At 39.1% G+C, this 13,914-nt stretch overlaps 1 protein-coding gene across 1 annotated transcript in view; it reads right to left on the bottom strand.

The window, feature by feature from the left end:
* Nucleotides 1-2,767: 2,767 nt before the first annotated feature.
* ARHGAP42 (Rho GTPase activating protein 42) overlaps nucleotides 2,768-13,914 on the bottom strand; it is a 143,972-nt gene continuing 132,825 nt past the window's right edge. The window contains exons 23-24 of the mRNA XM_064718584.1: nucleotides 8,250-8,329; nucleotides 2,768-8,050 (exon numbers count right to left, since the gene is read on the bottom strand). Of these exons, the coding sequence (XP_064574654.1) occupies nucleotides 7,962-8,050; nucleotides 8,250-8,329 (169 nt within the window). The 3' untranslated portion in view covers nucleotides 2,768-7,961. The remainder of the gene's footprint in view (nucleotides 8,051-8,249; nucleotides 8,330-13,914) is intronic.

Here is a 13,914-nt window from a genome sequence, read left to right on the forward strand (position 1 = left end):
AAGTACTTTCAAGTGAATTAAGACTCCTTTCTGTACCGGCTGTGGAGGTCACTCAATGTTCCCATGAATCCCTGCATGTTTACATTAAAAAAGCACACCATGATCTTTGGCAAAGGCACTTGCTCTTGGTTAGTTCAGCTTTTGAGCTTGTTGCCATAAATACAATAGAAAAGAAGCCAAGCATTGCAAAAGAAGCCAAGAATATCTTTCAATACTTTGTTTCTGTATCAGCGATAAATCCAAATGACACGGGAAAAGTTTTATAAACATGAAATAAAATTTTAAAAGATGAAAGTGCAGATACCTTATTTACCATGTTTAATGAGCAGTGTTTGTGTTAGAAAGGTTGGTTTTGAAGGAATGCATCATGCCAAACTAATGAGAAAATGTTCTGAACCAGGACCTGAACTGACTTTGCCACCTGCTCAGTTTATGTCTATGCTGTTTCCCTGGATCACTGAAGTTTCTCCTCCTCAGGCAGGAGGCTGTGGCCAGCCTGGCTCATCTCATCTATACCAAAGCAATTCCACACATCACTTTCTCCATAGCTGACATTGAAGCCTTATCAATAATAAAGCCAAAAATAAAATTTTTTTCCAAACACATGAGAATCATTCCCGGTAAGGTGCTTTAATACAACCAAGTAATGAGATGTGTCTTCATCCTTTCTGGTAAGAAGCATAGATGTCTCAACCCTTGACAGTTTTAAATTAGGTGTTAGTGTGGTAATTCAACACAGTTGTGTTGATTCAACAGCAGTTTAAGTCTTTTTACATTTGAATGTTCAATGAAATATCAAAATATAGCATGTCAGACAGAACACGGGCTTCCCAGAAATAAAAAAAAAAAAATATTGTAATTATTCCCTGATGTCAAGTAAAATGGGACACTGTGAAAATGAGAACTATTTTAGAGCTTAGACTAGACTGCAAAGTAGTGTTCATTCACTCACTCCTGCAGATCAGGGGCTCTGAAGCTGAGAAGCCTCCATTCCCGTGGAAAAGAGCAGAAAACTCTAACAGAAAACACAATCTTTTTTTTTTTCCCCCAGATTTTTAGCATAAAATGAACTGTCATTTTTAATGAACTATCAACATGCAGATACTCTCCGTTTCCTCTTGTGCCTATTCACAGTGCAGAGCTGTGCATCTGTGGCATTTCCAGCTCCCGACACTGCTGCTTCCATGGGCCCCAGCAGGAGTGGAGGGGAATCCAGTTCCAAGTGCTGGTCCCAGAGGGAGCTGTGGCAATGCAGATGGAGGCACAGGCACAGTCCGGCTCACCAGGCAAAAAGGGCAGCAGGGAAGGGCAGGTGCCTCAGGCCATCTGTCCTTGCTCTTCTCTTCTTCCCAAAAGCCCCCTTGGCACCCGGGAGTGTTGCAGGGAGTGATGGTGACAGCTTCCATTGCTATGGTTCCACAGGAATAGTTCACTCAGGGGGGGTTCTCTACACCTCAAGTCAGGGCACCAAGCTTCAGCTCAGCTCTAACCCCTCGCTGCAGCCCCTCTGCTTGTCAGGCTTTTCCAGCTGAACTAATACAGCCAGAAGGGGCTTTGCCAGCTTAACTGCATCCCCTGGTCCCAAGGGGAACCTTGCCTTCTCCCTGGCCCCATCTTCCTGGGACACCAGGACCTCAGCAAGATGCAAGGCAGTTTGGTGACTGCAGGCTGCAGGTGATGCTTTGATTCCTGAAAGCAGAGTGCACATTCTCAAATCCTAGAGCAAGGAGAGCTGTGAAATACAGGCTTCACCTCAGAGCAGTTGTTAGAAAGCATTGGAAGGGAAAGACTCTTTTTCCATCTGGTCCCTGCTGCTTGGCTTCTCCACAGTCTCAGTTTTACTTACAGCCAGGGTTTGTTTCTGTCTGTCTCTGCTGTGCCCCGGGGCAGAGCTGTGGGCACGGGAGGAGCTGGCAGGCAGGAGGCACAGCAGCCTGAGCGTGCCAGGGGCAGCAGCTGGCAGCTGGCAGCCATGGATGCAGGAGCAGCATCCATCCTCCCTGGCCTCCTGCAGTTTTCTCCACTGACCAAGCCCAAGCACAGTGAACAGGGAAAGAGTTTATCAGCTGGCTGGTTTGATCTTGTTTAAGAAGCCCAGGTTTTTTTAGTCTGTTCCATAGCAAAGCCCGATTGTTTCAGGGATATTAAAGTCTCCTGAGTTTCTGGTGAGTTCCTTCAGAGAAAAGGCAAAGCAGGCCCCCTCACAGCTCCTGTGCCTGGGCCACAGCTGTAACTCCAGCCCATGGGCTCTAAAAATTGAGGCAAAAAATCCTGGGGAGATGCTGGGGAGGGAATACAGGGGAACTTGCAGAGGCCACTGCACTCCCTTGCTTCCCCCACTGGCAGTGCTGTTGGAATGGAGCCGTGGAAGGCCCTCCCTTGACCCCATCCACCTGCTGAATTCCAGAGGCAAAGACCTCATCAGCGAGATGCTGCCTCCCAGGTCTCTGCTTCTTGCTACCTAGCATCCAAAGCTGTCATTTTCTTTTCCTCAAAAGCCACATCTTAGGAGACTTCCACATGATCAGGACAGCATATGACAGACTATTGTCTGGTATTCACATGCCCATCTACGTAAAGCATCCTCAGGGCTGAAATGTTAATCTAAAATGCAGGTATGGATAGAAGTAGAACCAAAGTGTTATTACTTGGAAAAAGAAAAAGCTGAACCAGAGCTCAAATTGAAAACAAATAAAAAATCAGTTTGTGTATAAAGGATTTTTATTTTGAAAAACATTTTTTCAAAGTTTTGAAATACAGTGTAAAGTACAACATAGAATTATGTCTGCGAAGTCAGCTTATGCATGTCATGCTGGTTATTTACATGTAGATATATACAGAGTGCAGATAATTATTGAAACCACACTACAAAATAAACAGAGAGTTCAATAACATAATTTAGTAGGACTTTATTAAATAGATATAGTTATTGATTGTATATATTTTCCTATTAAAATACCATATAGTATCTAAAGTAACTCTTATAAACTCTAATACCTCCAAAATTGCCATAAATATGATTGAAAATTGAAACTATCCATGTGCCCTGTTCAGCTGTTCTGCCCTTTGCTCCAACAGAAACTCTTGCAGAGATAATGGTGCTATCTTTAGTGCCAGAGCTTTGATGACAATTCCCAATAAAACACTTGCAGAGGCAAAACAGCTTTCAGCTGAGGCGTCCAAGGGTTGGAGCACTGTGCTCTACACTTAAAACAACAAGAATAATGTGATGGCTTATTAAACACTGCCACACACAGGACAATTAAAGAACAGATATGATCCTCAGTGACTGAATTCGGATGCCAAGCATGTTACTAAAACAAGACAAAGCAAACTCCCAAAGCCCATGCAAAATCTTAAGCAAAAAAAGAAGAGACCTCCCAATGGGTACAGACAAAGCCTGACTGACAGTGGACTTAATCAGGAGCAGGAGCTGGATGGGCTGGATGCTGCAGCAGCATCTTCAGGGCTCTGTGACCAGCCAGAGAGACCAAGGCTGCCCATGGCTTTCATCTCTGGCCACGGAACAATTCATCCAGGCCCCTCTGCTGAAGGAAAGGACAACACCAAGCTGGATCATAGATTATCACATTAGCAGAATATTCCACCTCCTTTTTAGGGGCTTCTGACCAGCAAACCTTCACTATCAATTGCCAAAGGTCTGTCTTTGACTTCACTAGAACTTTGAGAGTTTCCAGCAGTGGAGAAGATCCATCCCAGTCTGGAGGATGTGCTCCCCAACTGGGATTTCTCCTCTTGCTGCTCAAGCCAAAATTGCACAATCTTCTGCCTTAGGAAAAGAAATATCAAGAACAGTGTGCTTTTTAGTTTCATTATTTATTCTGATGCAATCTTATTAAGTAGAAAATAGGCCAGGGGAGAAAAGTTAACAACAAAATCCAATTTCTACCATACAGTGCTTTTTTTTGTTGTTGTAATTACTGTTTTGAACTGCAGAATTTTACAGCTTTGCCTCTCCTAACATGTCTTTCCTAAAGGCACATTACAATTCAATCCAATTACAGGCAAAGAATAGAGATTAGCACCAGAAAATATATAAAAGGAAAATAAGTTACTATTACTATCATAGAATAGTGCTGGTCAGCAAATCTGTGCATCTTTTTTTTTTCCAGAAATAATTGTACAATGAATATTATAGATTAGTTAGGGACATAAGTAATAATGATGGTTTAATTTAACAGTTTTGTTACATATAACTCTAAATGCCAAAATATGGCAAGGACATTTTAATACTGAACTCAAAGGAATTACACACTAAAACTGTAATCTTTATCATCATTAAGAAAAAGTGTGAATATAGACTATTAATAAACTTTACATATCTATCATACAATATATCCTTCACACTATTAATGTGATTCATGTTGTGCTGCAACATGCATCAAAAAGTTCAGCAAAGAAAAAACATGGCTAATTATATGTTGTGGGTACTGACATTATTTCTACAAGACAAACAACAACAACAATGTATCATCTACCTTGAGTTCTACAGTGATATTTGGAACAAACCTGCTGCATCCTTTTAGGAAGGATAGTAATAATAACAACAACAACAATAATAATAATTTTAAAAAGTGTTTAACCTTTGCTTGTAGAGTGAGTCTGATTTCCATGAAGAATTGTAAATCACTACTATGAGCTAATTTAATTCCAATTGCCTAATTTTCTGGTAAGGCATTATCAAAATACTTTATCTCCATTTCAATGTTATATGGATTTCTGATTCTTTGCTATTGTCATAAAAGATTTCTGGTCAGGCCTGAGAGTATCATCATTAGAGAAGCTTTGGTGCTGCCCCCTACCCCATTCAGTCTTTGCAGCCCTCCTTACTCAGCTTTCTGGTTCCCTGCTCAGCTTCTTGTAGAGACAAACTCCCTCTGCAAAGGCAGGGAAGGGCTGGGGCACCCACAACCCAGCACTGAGACCCTACAGAAAGTGCCACTACCTGCTGCACAGGAGAGTACAAGCAAAACCATAGAGTTCCAAAAATGAAAACCCCTGCTCCTGGAGAGTGAGTGGCTAACTGTAAGTAAGAATGGCGATAACATTTTTCAGATTGAAATGCCATTTTAAAGCTAAATGACTTAAAAGTCATTTATGGCTAGTTCAGGACAAGGGCCTGACAAAGCTACAGAGCACTGCAGAGGAAAACACAGATTTGTTCTGTGAGCAGCACATTAATGGAATCCAGTTTCTTATGAAGTTGTGTTCTCCAATCCTAATTTTGGTCTAATGTGAGATGAATGTGTGGGAACACATGAACACCTCTCCTCCACAGGGATTCTTCCAGGTCTTTCTACAACCTTCCCCTCAGCCCTCACAGGCTCTACTTGCTTAATCTGTAACTGAACTTGGAAGTTTTACAAAATTTTTAATGAACTTGGCATCTTTGACTTCTCTAGCTTGCACTCAGATCAGCTGCTTTGAAAACACAGTACTGGAGAATTGTGAGACACATGCAGGGAATGTGAAATTACCTAAGCTTAGGGGGTTTTCCCCACTTATTTTTAAATCAGGCTAGAATAAAGCAAATAAGAGCAAACATTTTTTACATTTTCTATTTCACAACTCCTCCAGAACTTCACAACAATTAAATTGCCCTTAAGAAGTATGAGGAGTCATCCAAGTATGTTCAATACAGGTTTTTTACTGACTCCATGCAAGAGACAGAAGCTGGGATCTTTCCCCCTGATCACTGCATTTTTCTGCCTGTGTGAGATGTGCTGGGCTCCCAGCCTCTGTTCCAAGTTCTGCTTCCCTTTCTGCTCCTTTTGGCCTGCAGCAGCACTTTTCCTGGGAAAGTCACCAGAGGCAAACCTTTTGGTATCCTACAGCTTTTGGATTGTGAAATACAGCAGAAACACAACAAAAACCATGTTGGTCTTCTCAGGGCAATGGCAGTCTCAGGCATAGCTTAGACTAAGAAAACTTGGCTTGCCTTAAAATGAAGAAAGATTCAACTGGCTGAGGAAAGACCTTCCCTTCCTTTCACATCTGCTCTGGGCAAATTAGGTGAGCACACACAAGTCTGCCTTCACTGCCAGTGCCATCTGGAACAACCCCTCATCACAATGCACTGGGCACAGTCTGGATTTAAGATGAAGTGAAATGTGTTTTGGGATTAATAAAACTGTTTAGGGTGAAGAACGAACCCAGGTCACTCAGTCACTAATGCCTGGGGTCTGTCCTCAACTGCCTGCAGCCAGCCTTGCTCAGACTCCCCATATGAAAAAACAATTTTTGGAAAGATGTTCTTTGAGCCTCTCTCTTTCTCTGATCATCACTCAATAATTGAATCAGAGAGGAGAAAGATCCTGCAGGGTTCTGCCACCAGCCTGAAATCCAGCAACTGCTCTGAAGAATTCATGCACTACATGTAAGTAAAGAAAGTTCTGATGTGCTACTTTGTGTTGGCAATGAATCTTACTTTTCAATTTAAATAAGAAAAAGGCTATGGAAAGAAAAAAACAGCAGGTCAAAAATTACTGATGTTTTTAGCCCTAAGAGCAGTTCTTTAAACTTTCTTCAAGCAGTGTACAACTTAGAAATCAACAGATGATTTGTATGTTGATTTCTGCTACTGAAGAAAGAACTGAACTTTGACATATGTATGAAACCAAGCCTAGATAGTTCTATGAACCAATGAATACTTTTGGAAGCACTGGTGTTGAAGTAATACTAAGATGGAGGTTAAATGTCATGGTTTTCAATCAGGAATGGTAAGTAGCCAAGCAAGCAGTGCATGTTTTCCCTCAAGGTGTACAAGAAAACTGCTCAGACTGAGAAAGCTACTTAGTGTTTCTGGGGGTTTCTTTGACTTGGTTTTATTTGCTTTTTTTTTGGTTTTCAGTCCTACCAGGAGTAATCAATAGGTCTTTTCAACATCTTTGAAAAGTAAGGATTTTTTTTTCTGTGGAGAGAATCTTTGTCAGATATTTTAGCAGAAGTCAGGAGAAATAACACTAAGTAGTTTTATTGCTACATGGAGCTTTTAGCATTCATAGCTTATAAAATTGGCTAGTTCACAGGTCATTTGTCTTATTTGCAATGAAAAAAGAATGAGTTACAATTTATCTCAGGTTTCAAAACATACTGCTGTTTTTCACTGCTCACTTCACATGACTCCCAATCAGTGCAGATTCAGCATCTCCTTGTTTTCTACAGATGTTCTGGGACACAGAGGGAATGTCTTCCAGATGATGGTTATCATTGAAATAAAAGTTGTTAATATTATCTATGCTGATACAGAAAGCAGGAAAGAAATCTACTAAGTATTTGAATGAAACATTCATAAAACATATCACATTTTGAATGAGCATTCACTGTGCAGGCAGTGTATAAACTGATATTATCAGCTGTATAAATTCTATACCATATTGTAACTCAATGACTAACAGAAGTCCCAACTTCTGATTTACAGTAAAGCAATTTTTTATGTGAAATGATTAGGATCAATTTTAGAATCAAGTTTTCTAAGGGAGAATTCAGATCACAATAGAAGTAGTACTTACATTATGAAAAAGTCCACGATTTTCCATATTAAAAACCATAGATTACAAGAAATGTCATAGAGTGCACTGCCTCTAAATTTCACATTTCTGTGAGCAACATCCTCGGACCTGAAAGTCTGCAGCTAAATAGCAAATTTTTTTTTATTTTATTGCTCTAGAGTTCCTTACCCATAAAGGAAGAACAGAACAACCCTTTTCAAACAATGGAAGTTATTTAAACAGAGTACCGTCCTCAGCACAGAGACTGTTAACTGTTTCATCACATTCTGTTCCGTTGGCAGGGAGCTCTGTAACCTGCAGCTGCAGCATCTGAAGGAAATCTACCACTCAGCTAAGGGGCTGATCCCATATCTGTGTCAGATAAAAATCATAGTGCTTATTATTTGTTACCATGGATACCATGAAGATATTGCTGTCCACTAAAGATTACTAGAGGAAGACAACATAATTCTCAGGAACTAGTCCTGTTTTGCCTTCATAAGTTGCCTTTAACCAGCCTGGTTCCACTGATGGATACACTGTAAAAAAACATATACACAACTTTTAACACTGTTAAAAATCCCATACATGCTACATATATTGTATTTATTCAAGAGCAATTGAAAAATCAGTGCAAAACCTGAGAGTTAAAAAAGGAATTATGCCCCCATTTTGTAATACAGTTCAGTTTTTTATAGGTTCTTTTTAATGTGTAAGGCAATGTGGAACAAATCTTACCGTTGGAAAATATTGCCCCCTGTGGGAAAGACAGCTCATGACTATGCTCAGCCTTACAGGAATACATGGCTTTTGCTTGTCTGAAAGAAAAAAGTACAGGTTTGCAATAAATGAGATATCAAGGAAAAAGGTATAAAGGAAATTAAAACCTGGGAAATATAGGAATAAGCAGATGCACAAATGCTATATGATAATAACTGGTTACACAGCAATTCAGAGGAGTAGAATTATAGTAGATAATAACTTCAAGCTTACTGGAGTTAACAAGCATGTTATTGCAGAAAAGAGCACTCCATCCCACTTAGATATTTAAAAAGCAATATAATTTGGAACTTCTAAAATAAAGTTGTTCATTCAAATAAGTACTGAAATGAGCATACTTTTTAAAGCAAGCCATGGATTGCCTGGAGACAAATTCAAAAGTGATCATCAAGTCATCAAAGGTCTAAAAAGTTGACCTGTGAGAAACTATTGTTAATAGGTCTAGAGAGGAAAATAATACTTAGAAAGTAAACAGAGACAAAAAGGAGTAATGATTCTGTGCCAGAGAAGGAGGACAGGAAAAGTCAGCACTTGGGATCTGGCACCATGATTCTGCAAAGTACAAAATGAAGGTTTGAACATGAAGATTGAAATTAGTTCTCTTTAGATTCCTGCACTACACCTAATACCGTGACTTCAACTTACACATTCAGAACAATTTTACATGAGCTACCAATTTTTCTGAATTTCTTTAAACCCACACTACATTAAGTGAAGATGAACTTGTTGATTATTTCACCTTTGTGTGATATGATGGGGAATTGCCAAGTGAGGTTTCCTTCTAGCCAGGATTTATCTCAGTGACCCAATATGTGACCCATGGCAAAGTTTAAAATTTTTTGCATACTTTTTGAGAGTGTGTATATGCAAATGGCATGTAATCTATCACGTCTTTCTTCCAAAATAGTGAGATAAGAGAGGTGCATGATAGATTAATTAACAGTGCCACATCATAGCATTATCATCATTCATTTGAACCTTTAAAAGGGTATGAGAGTGGATGGACATATTCTGAAGTTTTTATAAGAGAGATTTCCAGAGATGATTTGTCCCTCTGAATAAAAAACCTTGCTGCTGGTTCTCTGACTTATGACTGGACTAAATGGCATGTTTTGCTTTCATCTTAAGATAACTAATAGCCCGTCAAGGATTACATTTTCAGGATGAGATTTTCAGAGGAGATCAGGAATTTTGAATTGTACAATATTTACAGGGAATTATTTATTTTCAGGGAAACATTTCTGATTTTTAGTACTGTCATCCTGGTTACATCCCATCAGCTAACTACAACAAGATGAGCACTGGATCCCTGTTTGTTCACTTTGCTTAAATGTCAGCTTGCTCTCTGGCTGGTGTAGACTGCTCTGAGTAGAGTTTTCCTGAAAGAATTCCTTGGTGCCTCCGGTTGAGAAGAGTTTGCCACCTACACTTGACAAGATAGATGTCTTGATTCATTACTCTATTTAATCTGTACAAGTTTACACATAATAATGTATATACAGAGGCAGTTTAGATAACATTACCGAAGGTCATACATTAACTAAAATTATTTGATCTTCTTTTTCCTCAAAGCTATGGAGAGCACTACAGATGTTCTAATTATCCAGACCCAAATCAGTAACACTATGACAAAACAGCCTGTTGGGATGAGTTGACCCGTGCATGACTCCTTGTTATGCAAACCCAATACACCTGTGTGGCATAATCATGGATTTTACAAATCTGAAACAGTAGAGTAACTGTTACAGACTGCTGCAGTTGCAATGAACACAAAGTAGTAGGTAATGAATTTACTAAATCACAGGGATTATTTCAAATCTGAATAATTTTACTCTCAAGCCAGGTCCCCATGTTAATAACGGGACACCTGAGTAATACTGTGACAAAAGACATTTAAGGCAATATTTAAATGTGAGGCAGAATTTCTTAAAACATTCTTGAAATATGACATGTTGTTTTTATTGCCCTTAGAAAAAGTTAAGAAATTAATGCAATTTTCTCCTCTCTTCTCTAATGTCTAATAAGCTATTCTGTTTCAACCTCCAGTTTTATCTGATCAAAGGATGTTTACCTCAAAAATAAAAGAAGACAAGAAAACAGACTCTGTCTTAGAATTATACAATCACAGAACTTCTATGGTTGGAAAAGACCTCTAAAATCATCTCCTATAGAAAGAGAAAGGTTCTCAGCACTTGACATTTACACAGATAAAGAAACACAAGAAGTCAGTTTCTCAAAAGCTAATGAATGATAGGATTCTTCACACTACCCTGCTCCTGAGGCAGTGCAATTACACTCCAAAGTTATCTACAAATCATCTGTGATGGTATAATGAGAGACAGATTCAAGAATATTTACTCATAATTCTAGAGCAATTTTCAAGCACCTGGTTATTGCTTCCACACTTGCTTGATTTGATTATTTAGGTTCTCATATTTGTTATTACTCCCTTCAACCCTATCCATCTGGAGGCACTGCTCATGAAATGAGCTTGCAGGTTCTTGGGCATTTTGTTTGTGATTACAAAAATGGACATTGTTACTGATGGTGTTAATGCTGTTCTCCCTAGAAACAAGGCTGTTAAAAAGCACGTGATCACATCATCATCATCTATTACAGTTCTTTTAAGATGATGCTAATAACCTGAGAGGAGTGTGAGTCATGTTGTTTAGGGCGGAGGAAAAAAACCAGCATCTTCAGAAAATGTTATCCACATTTCCTAGAAATCCCTTCTTTCCATGACCTTATTGGGTAGATTCCAGATGAGAAAAATGCATCTTCCATTTCCTTACTTCCTATTATGGTTGTTTTGAGCCCATAATGATAAATATACTAGCAGTCACATCAGTATACACATCAGATCATAAATTTTTTTGCTTGACTACACACAGTCAACAATACCTGAGGCTCTAGTAATAATAATAGAAATAATAACTGTTTTGAAAGATAAACAAGCTTTAAAAGTATGCTCCTGCCCTAATGACTTTGCAGTCTAGCAAGACAAAGCCAGAAGAGGAATGAATGAGGAAAAACATATGAATCTCTCTCAGATGACTCACCAGTTAATATAATCCTACAGGAAGAAGAAAGGTTTATAGAGCCCTGGAGATGGAAGACTCAAAACCAAGCCTGAGTAAAACATACTGGTCTGGTCTGAGCAAGACATTCCTGGTGGTTTGGGATGCAAAATATAGCATGCAAATAAAAAAAGAAGAATGACTGGAAAAGAATATTTAATCATATAGTTGGGAAGGGACCATGGGTGTGGAGCGCTTTAAAACATCAGTCTGCTCCTACTGAAGTCCCAGCCTGGCACCTAGAGACCCTGAAAGGTTGAGCCTTTTGCTGTCACCTACTCCTTCCCATTTTTCTAATGAAAATTCTTCTTCTAATGCAGTTTCTCACTTCAGGAGACTTAACTTTCTGTGTACATCCAAATCAAAGTCAAGAAAGAGTCAGGGATTATGTGTCGGTGCATTTCTGTACAGAACCTGAAATAAACAGACCTCAGGCCTGACTGACTTATTTAACTGCAGCATTTGTGAAAGTAGGAAAAAAGCTCCTTCACCCTTTTCAAGTGCATGCTAGATTAGTGACAGAGACTGGTCTCACTGTACACAGTAGCTTAATACCACAGTAAGGGAGACTGATGAATAATAAACTTCAAATCAGGAAATCGGAAGACAGAAGTCAAAGTAACTCTGTAATTGGAAAAAGAGAGCACAGGCTGGACAGGGCATCAAATTTTTGTCTTCCTTGTTCAATCCTAACACACATACTGTGGTCTCTTGTTGTCTTTCTGACTAGAAAAGCCCCTTAGTGTTACTGGAGCATATACTCATGTATACAAGGAGAGAAAACAGGTCAAATAATGCATTAAAAAAGATGACATACAACTCATTAGAGACCTGTTGCATCATACAAAGTCAGAAAGCAGGGTTGCAAACACTGAATATAAGAAGAAACTAAGTAGGACTAGACCACTGTGGCAGTAAAATCTCAGGTGCAGCATTACCTGCTGCAATACAGAAAATAATGTGAGACTGCAAAACCATACAGGTATTTTTGATCTGCCATCTGTGCAAAAGACCACAGCAGGCAACAGGTGCCTCAAGCAGGGATGAAGTTACTTACATTCTATAATGCCTAGGTAAGCACTAGCTTGAAATTTATCTTAACAGGGTTAATTACCTATGCAGAGAGTCCAACACTATCTTGACTTGAGTATTTCTGGTATCAAACCAGGCAGCTTAAAAATAGTTTCTCTGCATTACACTTGGTCCTGCATACATTCATTAGTTAGCAGAGTTATGAACAGAGGAGGCATTTCTACTGCATGATCAAGTTGTAATTACCATGATTTCTACATTTCTACTTCAGAGCCAAAAACACCCCCAAAACAACAAAGTCTAATCTACAGTTTTAAATCAGCCTTCATGTTCATAAAATGCACCTAAATAATAGCTGGCTCTGAATTGAAAAATCACACTCAGACTTAAGCAGCACTATAAGAACAGCTAAGCTATTACTGATTTCTTCCTCATTCTGCCTGCTAACCTCCCATTTTCCATTTTCCTTGCTCCTGTTGCTCTTCTGCCCTCTCATGAAGGCTGAAGTAGAGGAGCTATTCAGCCTTTCAGTGTTTTCAGCTTTGTTATCCCCTCTCAACATCCATTACCAAACTGTTACTTTTTCCTTTGTCAGATTTTTGCTTCTTAGATGCTTTTTATATACAGATGGCCCAGGCTCTGAAGGAACAACAGGGGCGAGTTTGAAAGAAGGAAGTAATACAAAATAAGAAAAGGAACAATGTTGAAGATGAAATGAGGAAGGACTGGTGAAGCAGTCATGGCTTTCAACTTAGGGCACTGGCTTAAGAACATTCCAGACCCTTCTTCTATACTTTTTTCCTTAAATTATTGCCCTGATCTTTTCACACCCCTTCCGTCCCCTGCCATCCTCATTTTTGTTCATCTTACAGTTCATGGTACTACACAAAACAAAAGCCTTGAGTCCTCAGAGCTGCTTCTTCTCTCACAAAATCAGTAGGCCTTTGCAGGAGAGCTTTTTCATTCCCTCTCCTGCTAGATCTGCCAGAAAGGACAGACACATTCTGTGGCCAAACATTTCAGCATGTTGGCATCTTCCTTTACCTCTGTGCTACTTCAGGCTACTACTTCTGGATTCATGGATTGACATATTTTTTTCATTGCTTGACAGTTCTGGTAAGTTATGGGTTTATCATTGAGTAAAGCAGTGATCTGCTCTAAATCTCTGTTCTGTCTCAAAGAATTTTAAAAGTTGGGATAGTGAGAAGAGAGACAGATGTTTTCATACATCTATTTACTTATCTGCTTTGTCTATTAATTGTAAGGAAAGTAGGAATGTACAGAAGATACTGCTTCCTAGACAAACACTTACTAGAGAATTCTAAATTCATTTAATATAAAAATGAATCAAATTAATGAAGTAAATCTAAACAATTGTGAAGAAAATGCCAATACTTTCTGCTGCACACTACCAAGAAGAAAGGTCAACAGTTTCTTCAGACAGACAACAAGGCATGGAAGGTGTGATGGTAAAGACAGAAATCGTGATCAAGTTAATCTTGAACTTTCTAAAG

This window comes from Zonotrichia leucophrys, chromosome 1 (assembly GCF_028769735.1).
Source record: "Zonotrichia leucophrys gambelii isolate GWCS_2022_RI chromosome 1, RI_Zleu_2.0, whole genome shotgun sequence".
In the NCBI taxonomy this organism is placed as follows: Eukaryota; Metazoa; Chordata; class Aves; order Passeriformes; family Passerellidae; genus Zonotrichia; species Zonotrichia leucophrys.